Source organism: Malus sylvestris, chromosome 8 (genome assembly GCF_916048215.2).
Source record: "Malus sylvestris chromosome 8, drMalSylv7.2, whole genome shotgun sequence".
Lineage (NCBI taxonomy): Eukaryota > Viridiplantae > Streptophyta > Magnoliopsida > Rosales > Rosaceae > Malus > Malus sylvestris.
In genome coordinates, this window is record NC_062267.1 from 5,418,004 (window position 1) to 5,427,154 (window position 9,151).

The 9,151-nt window shown below is 34.4% G+C and overlaps 1 protein-coding gene across 1 annotated transcript; it reads left to right on the forward strand.

Moving 5' to 3' along the window:
• The first annotated feature begins 8,129 nt into the window (after nt 1–8,129).
• Nucleotides 8,130–9,067, forward strand: LOC126632636 (transcription factor MYB8-like). The gene is made up of 3 exons (XM_050303082.1): nt 8,130–8,262; nt 8,346–8,475; nt 8,560–9,067. Exons 1-3 carry the CDS (start codon nt 8,130–8,132, stop codon nt 9,065–9,067), a joined length of 771 nt encoding a protein of 256 aa, XP_050159039.1.
• Nucleotides 9,068–9,151: the final 84 nt, after the last annotated feature.

The window sequence follows — 9,151 nt, forward strand, 5'->3', positions numbered from 1 at the left end:
ACTTTGTTGCTATTATTGTACTACAATTAGGGTTCCCATCCCGAAACCCTAACTAGAAAACAGCTTAGAACCATTGCGAGATCCATAGAGAGTTGTGTTCCTATTCCTAATGTTAAATAAAGTTAAAAAATCATACTACATCAGTCATCTCACAAAATAAATAACAATTTATATCAAATGTTTCCACTTCTAATTGTATTGAGGCATTTCCAGAAAAATTCCACACCTATTAATTGCACTAGTGTTTAAATTGGAACAGTATCAATATGATTAGTGTTGATCTCGGTTAATCTCTCTGAAATTTAACACCTAAACCCTAATTACAAAACAGCATAGTGGAACCAATGCTTGAGAGACAGTTATGAGCAGATTTTCAGAGAATGCAGTGGCTGAACTTGGACATTATTATAACTATAATTGTATCTCCAATGCTAAGAGAAAGATTGAGTTTGAGATCAAAATTTCTGCACCCAAAATGAGTGTGGCATCTCTATGACTCTAATCATTGATAAACATATTAATAAACTTAAACTTCGCTTAATTTATTATCAGAAACTTAATATATGTCAGTTTGTAATTGGGGTCATAGAAATGTCACATCCATTTTAAATGCAAAAGATTTGATCTCACTAAGTTTTATCGCTGTTAATTGTAATCCCTTATTTTATCAATAAAGTTATTTAAAGAGGAAAAAAAATATACCGTGCATGAATTCCAGGCAAATATTGAAATATAATAAAAATATATGATAGATTATAACCTTGGGTGTCCAACAACGATTTGAATTGTCACGCCCATATGCAGTGCCCAGAATTTCACGTAAACGAACAAGCCCTTTCAATGCACGTAGCTGTCGTAGCCCACCACAATCTATATGCAGGAATGGTGGCGGTGGAGGAGAGATTTTCAATATGAATCATATGTCATTATACAAATATAAAATATTTGTGTTAAAAATTAACTATTTTTCTCACCACTAGAACATTGGTGTACCATTCGTATTGCGAGCACACTGAAAAATTATTTTGGTAACACAACATGTAGAACAACTACATTTATATATCGTGGCTATTTTACATGAATGGGGATCTTCTCCGGATCCTCTTTGTGAGGATCACGAGAATCCTTCAATTATATTCGTTCATCGTATATCATGCGGCCAATTTTTGTCATGTACTATTTATATTTAATTTTAAATAAAAATATTTACATTAATGATTTCTCATTACACGATATACGATGAAAAATATGATTGGAGGATCTCCAGAATCCTTACAAAGAGGATCCGAAGAGGATCCTCATTCATTTTACATATGGGAGTAGTTAAGTGCGACACTGTAAGGATTTTTGTGGGATTTTGGGGTAAATGTGACATCGATTGTTACTAATTTATTATGTTATCATACGTAAATGTTAGTCAATATTATAACATAAGATTATAAAACGCCAATCATGTTGTTTGTTTATATATGAGGATGTCACATCCAAGATAGTTTTGTTATCCATTTTAGCCAACACAATAAATAAGGATTCAAGGACACAAAAATAGTTTTCTTTTCATTTAGACCCCGTCAATACTCCATATTTTATGAACAAATCGATTCATAAGAGGATTAATTTTAAAAATCTTGATTAAATACATTACTGATCAAATTAAATATTTTGAATTTTGAAAGCTTCATAAAATGCATATTTTATGAACAAATCAATTCATAACAAAAAGTATCCAAGGCAGTACAAATTTTGGTTAATCATACTTTCAAAGTAGTTATTCTTCTATGTTGATCAACGTGTGAACAAATCATTCCATATCAAAAAGTGTCAAACGTAGTACAGATATTGGCATGTTAGTCTTGTTGAGATGAAGCAAATTCGCACATTCTAATTGATAAAATTGAAAACAACTTCTCATTTTGCTAAGCGTAGTACAAATTCATGCCATTTAGCCAAAATCCAAGTAACATGGCCACTCTTCAGTCTGGCTATGTTTTATAACTATGAATATAATTGTATCGTTCTTGGTTTCAATAAAACCTTTGTCGTCGTCGCTGACGTCAGCGAGTGATAGCTAGAGAGCGAGAGATCAAGTCAAGAAACTGAGGAATTGTCCTCTATGTTTGAGTTCATTCGAGTAAGAGAGGAGAGAGAGGATAAAAAAAATAAAAAAAAAGAGGAGAGAGAGAGAGTAATTGTGTTTAGGAATACATGAACGGTTGAGATCAGTCTCTACCTCATCCAATGTCTCCTTTGTTTTGTAACATATAAAAAATATATTTTTCTTTTCAAGTTTGTTCGGTTCGGGGGTAGTCGGGTAGGGATCCAGATTTCGGGCCAAAAGTCTCAGCCCTACCATCCATTTAAGTTTTGTAGATGTGAATTAAACTAGCTGGTTGACTTTACGCTCTTATTTTCCATGCTTAAACCTAGGCATCTCTTATAGAATATACAAATTAAGGCATTTCACATCTTTTCTTTGTAATGTCCCAATAAAGGAATGTAATTATTCATCTTCGTAGAAAGATGTAAATGAAACATTTATACATTTTTTTATTGGAGATGTTCTCACTCTCTATAAATAATGATAATTTTAAACATCAAACTACCATAAAATGATAATGATTATTCCAACTAATCTAATACCAAGACAAATGAGATATCAATCATCCAATAAACTAATAAACCAAACCTCGGTTTTCTGAAACAAATGCGACAAGAAACAAATAAAAGTTGTGCTGGATTTGGATCTAAAACACACACTAAATTGGGGTCCTCACAGTCTCATAGCAAGAACAAAACTATTTGGAAATTTGTGCTCGTTTGGAAGTAGGGAATAACGCCCTTTCATCTCAGCCACAAAACCGACCAACTTTCATTGTTTTCTAGCCATTTCTTTCACCGTTTGACACAAAATTGTTTTGGTTCCAGGCTTTCAGCTGCAGAATTGTTCGTCTGAATTACAAAAGGTCTGTGCATTTCACTCTGATTTTTACTTTCGTCCCATTAATTTATTTTGTTACACTTTCGTCCTTGTCGTTTTTATTATTTTTATGTTTTTTAAGTTAGGAGCGTTACACCGGTCATCAAATACGACAAACTTCCAGGGTTGTCCAAGTGAGAAGATTGATCGCGTGAAAATGTTAGTGGGTCATGTTAAATACAAGTTTTAAGATAGAAACAAAGCACATGCAAAAAAATCAATTTGTTCATGGAGGCATTTCTTTAAACATGGTGTGTACATGTCAGCAGATAACTATCGGGGACCTGGTCTTCCAATTGCTTTGAGTGGGGGGAAAGAGACTAGCAGCCGCGGTCCGAATCCTAGTGTGTAGCCTAACTCGCTTAATTTTTTATAATATGTATTATGTTTGAGATCAAATTTTTTACACCTAAAATGGGCATGGCCTATCTGTGACTCCAATCATTGACTCGCTTAATTTTTTTATAACATATTAATAAACTTAACTTTGCTTAATTTATTGACAAAAAACTTAATATGTGTCAGTTTATAATTGGAGTCATAGAGAAACCACACTTATTTTAAGTCCAAAAAATTTGATCTCATTAAGTTTTAAGGAAAACTAATGAAAAGTGCTTGAAAACTTTGAGTTTTAATGATAAGGACAAAATAAAAGGTAAAGTGAATAGTACCAGGATTGACTTTTTAGTGTAAAAATGTGGTTTTTCGTTAAAGTGAACAGTACCAGATGCTTTTCTTTAAAGTTCCCTAAGTTTTATCCCTGTAATTGTAATCTCTTATTTTATCAATAAAGTTATTTAAAGAGGAAAAAATATATACCGTGCATGAATTCCATGCAAATATTGAAATTATAATAAAAATATGATAGATTATAACCTTGGGTGTCCAACAATGGAAAGAGACTCTCTCCGGATCTCTTCCACTAAATTCACCCCATCAATCAATCCGGATCCTTTAAATTTGATTCAACGGTTAAAGTTATTATAATTTTTAAAGGGAACCCCTATTTTTAACCGTTGGATCAAATTTCAAGGGTTCGAATTGATTGATGGGGTGAATTTGGTAAAAGTGATCCGGAGAGGATCCCTTTCCTCCAACAATGATATGAATTGTCACGCCCATACAGGCAGAGATGCAGTGCCTAGAGTTTCACTTAAACGAACAAGCCCTTTCATTGCACGTAGCTATCCTCGCCCACCACAATCTATGTTGGAGTGGTGGCGGTGGAGGAGAGATTTTCAACATGATTGTAGCACGCATAATATATTACATGTTATTATATAAATATAAATATTTGTTTTAAAGACTTAATGAATTTTCTCATCATTATAATACTAGTGAATCAGGTGTACCATCTGTGTTTTAAGCACAATAAAAAAAAAAATGGTAACACAGCATGAGTGCCTAGAGTTTCACGTAAACGAACAAGCCCTTTCAGGGCACATATAGCTGTCCTTGCCCGCCACAATCTACGTTAGAGTGGTGGAGATGGAGGAGAGATTTTCAACATAATTGTAACACGCATAATATATTACGTGTTATTATATAAATATAAATATTTGTATTAAAGACTTAATCATTTTTCTCGCCATTATAATACTAATGAATCAGATGTACCATTCGTGTTTTAAGCACAATAAAAAACTGTTATGGTAACACAACATGTAGAACGACTACAATTATACATCGCTGCTATTTTACATGTGGGAGTAGTTAAGTGCAATTTGACGACACATTGCAAGGATTTTTGTGGAAGATATTTTGGGGGGAATTGGATCCTCTCTAAGGCAAGGCCTCGAGATCTTGCTGACCGAACGACACGGACCATTAGAATTTTGATCTAATGATTACAAATAGGAGGGTTCATCTAAAAATTATAATAATTGTAACCGTTTGATTAAAATCCAACGGACTGTGCTTTTGCCTCGAAGAGGATTCAATTCCATTTTGGGGTAAACGTGACATCGATTGGTAGTAATTTATTATGTTATATCATACGTAGATGTTTATCAATATTATAACTTAAGATTATAAAAAGGCAATCATACGTAAATGTTTATCAATATAACGACGTCACATCCAAGATAAATTTGTTATTCTTTCTTGCCAACACAATAATATGGATTCAAGAACACAAAAATAGTTTTTTTTAATTTATTTTTTATCTTAGACAACACTCCTTATTTTCTAAACAAATCGATTCATAAGAGGAATACTTTTAAAAATCTTGATTAATACATTACTGATCAAATTAAACATTTTGAATTTTGAAAGCTTCATAAAATGCATATTTTATGAACAAATCGATTCATAACAAAAAGTGTCGAAGGTAGTACAAATTTTGGTTAATCATGCTTTCAAAGTAGTTATTCTTCTATGTTAATCAACGTGTAAACAAATCATCCATAACAAAAAGTGTCAAACGTAGTACAAATATTTGCATGTTAGTCTTGTTGAGATGATGCAATGTGATTCACATGCTAATTGATACTTGAAAACAACTTCTCGTTTTGCCAAGCGTAGTACAAATTCATGCCATTTAGCCAAAATCCAAGTAACATGGCCACTCTTCAGTCTAACTGTGTTTTATAACTATGAATATAATCGTATCGTTCTTGGTTTCGATGAAACCTTTGTCATCGTCGCTGGCATTAGCGAGTGAGAGTTAGAGAGAGCGAGAGATCAAGTCGAGAAACTGAGGACTTATCCTCTGTGTTTGAGTTTATTCGAGTAAGAGAGGAGAGAGAGGATCAAAAAAAAAAAAAAAAAAAAGAGAGGAGAGAGAGTAATTGTGTTTGGGGATACATGAACTGTTGAGATCAAGTCTCTACCTCATCCAATGTCTCTTTTGTTTTGTAACATATAAAAAATATATTTTTCTTTTCAGGTTTGTTCGGTTCGAGGGTAGTCAGGTAGGGATCCGGATTTCGGGTCAAAAATCTCAGCCCTACCATCTATTTAAGTTTTGTAGACGTGAATTAAGCTAGCTGATCAGGTGTTGCCTTTACATTCTCGTTCTTCAAGTTTAAACCTAAGCATCTCTTATATAATATGAAAAATAGGGCATTTCACATCTTTTCTTTGTAATTTCCCGATAAAGGAACCTAAATTATTAATCTTTGTAGAAATATGTAAATGAAAACATTTATATATTTTCCTATTGGAGATATTCTCACTCTATAAATTATGAGATAATTGTAAACATCAAACTACCGTAAAATGATAATAATTGTTCCAACTAATCTAATACCAAGACAAGTGAGGAATCAATCATCCAATAAACTAATAAACCAAACCTCGGTTTTCTGAAACAAATGCAACAAGAAACAAATAAAATTGTGCTGGATTTGGATCTAAAACACACACTAAATCGGGGTCTCCTCACAGTCTCAGAGCAAGAACAAAAGTATTTGGAAATTTGTGCTCGTTTGCAAGTAGGGAATAAAGCCCTTTCATCTCAACCACAAAGCCGACCAACTTTCATTGTTTTCTAGCCATATCTATCACCGTTTGACACAGTAAAATTAAAAACAAATTGTTTTGTTTCCAGGCTTTCAGCTGCATAATTGTTCGTCTGAATTACAAAAGGTCTGTGCATTTCACCCTGACTTTTACTTTCGTCCCATTAATTTATTTTGTTACACTTTCGTCCTTGTCGTTTTTATTATTTTTATGTTTTTTAAGTTAGGAGCGTTACACCGGTTATCAAATACGACAAACTTCCAGGGTTGTCCAAGTGAGAAGATTGATTGCGTGAAAATGTTAGTGGGTCACAATGTTAAATACAAGTTTTAAGATATAGAAACAAAGCACACGCAAAAAAAAATCAATTTGTTCATTGAGGCATTTCGTGAAGTATGGTGTGCACATGTCAACAGATACCTACACATGCCAAAACAATATGATGAGTGATACAGAGAGAATTTGTTTGAGTGTTGTCGATGCAATTGTCGAGATACGCCTAGCAGGTTTTACATTAAACATTTGATAGACACAAAAGGAACCCACACCAAACCTTTGGAAATTCCTAAGAAGACCTCACATGTATATTTGTTAGACTCCGCGTAGTCTTGGGATCACTTTGATTTGAATGTCCATCCGCCTCTAAATGTGGAAATCAACTTAGTTGACGAATTGGACGGAAAATGAAAACAAAACTCAAATGCAACCAAAAAGAACTACAAGGACGAAATTGAAAATCCGAGTACAAGGACTTCCAGTGCAATTTAACCTAATTGTTAAACCAACATCCAAAAATCAGATTCAATGCTAATTATAGTTGTTAATTATGCAACTACCCAGATATAATATGCTGATTCCCTACCTGCCTTCCAAGTTCCAAGTTCCAATTACATTTCATTGGCGATATTCCCCCCAATGGAGGACCAGAGAATCAAAATCTAGCCGGCCCTAATTTGTTTTGTAGCTTCATAAAGTGGCATTGCGGGTGCAATTGACAACTAATTAAGGTAATTAACAATACAACCAAGTTCTATGATATCATTAACTAGTGATTAGTTAAGCAAAATCCGTACCTGTCATAACCTAGGTAACACATCACTCCAACTGAAAAACCACCACCATATCAATAGTTTTGCAATTGATCACAGCTTCCCTCTTTTCGGTCGGAGCGGGCGGCCTAGAAGAAAATTTGGACACAAACAAACACTGCTCGGTACTTTTAGCGTTAAAAAGTCATTCATGTTCATCCGCTCATCACAAGTTAATACATGAGAGATTTTTGCACCTCCCCTTTGACCTCATACATTTCCCCTTTTTCTTTTTAACCGTTGGATTGAACACATCATTTCACACACGAAAACTAAAAAATCTGATACCATTTTTTCTGTCGGTTCAATTCTTTAATTTTGATCCTAACCAATCTGTTAAAAAGTTGATTAACAAATTATTCACAAATTTTTAAGTCTTCATATAATAATATTGGATTAAACAACTAAACCAACATATTTCAAAGTCTTCTTATATTAATATTAGATTAAACAACAAACCAACAGATTTCTATGTCTTCTTATAATAATATTGGACTAAACAACAGAACCTTGTATATAAAATCGTTCACTTCCAAAGACAATGGCGCGATAACGTGCAGTTCTGAAAGAAAAGAGGAGAGACAGAATCAAGTGAGTCAGAAATGGGAAGAAGCTCCCGTTGTGAGAAGGATGGACTGCGCAGAGGAGCTTGGACTGATGCTGAAGACCAAATTCTGCTCGATTATGTCAGAGAGCACGGCGAAGGGAGATGGGAGAAACTATCGAGGGAAGCAGGTGAGTTGGCTTCGATTCTACGTACGAGCTTCTTCTTAGTTACAACGCATGAATGTTTATGAAATATGCATTATTCGGTGCAGGTCTGAAGAGATGTGGGAAGAGTTGTAGGCTTAGGTGGTTGAATTATCTGAGGCCTGATATCAAGAGAGGCAACATTACACAAGAAGAAGAAGACCTGATCGTCAGACTCCACAAACTATTAGGCAACAGGTACTTATTGTTACGTAAACCTTGTAAGCTTCGTTAAGTAGTATGTCCTAGTTATGGGTGTTTCATAGTTCTCGGTACATGTAGATGGTCATTGATAGCTGGAAGGCTTCCAGGTCGTACAGACAATGAGATCAAGAACTACTGGAACTCTATCTTAAGGAAGAACGCACAAGAAAACCAATCAGAAAGGTCTAGAAATAAGAGGAAAACCACCGAAGACTTGGCTGCAGAGGCTGCGTCATCAGTAGAGACCGATTCGCATTTTTCCAAAGAAGAAGTCAGACCAACAAACAATGGAATTGAAGAAAAGAATACAGAAGCAGAATCAGATTGCCATAATGGATTCTTACGTAAAACTAGTGACAGTGATATGCCGCGGAACTTCATAACGGATCTCAATGAAGGGCAACTTAGCATATCTGAGTTTCTCCATACTGACTTTACAAAGCTTTGTGAACTGAATATGAAGATTGTTGATTGCATGAATAGCTGTAGAAATGGGTCATTAATGTCAACCCCAACCACCGAAGCTCCTTTGCATTTGGAGGAGTTGCTAAATGATTGGGAAGCTTACGACTTTTATCTGCCCTGAAGTTTCTTTGGGTTCTTGATTCTTTTCCTTTGAGTGTCGATATCAACTAAAATGGCCTAGTATGTTTGCTTACCATGCATCCTT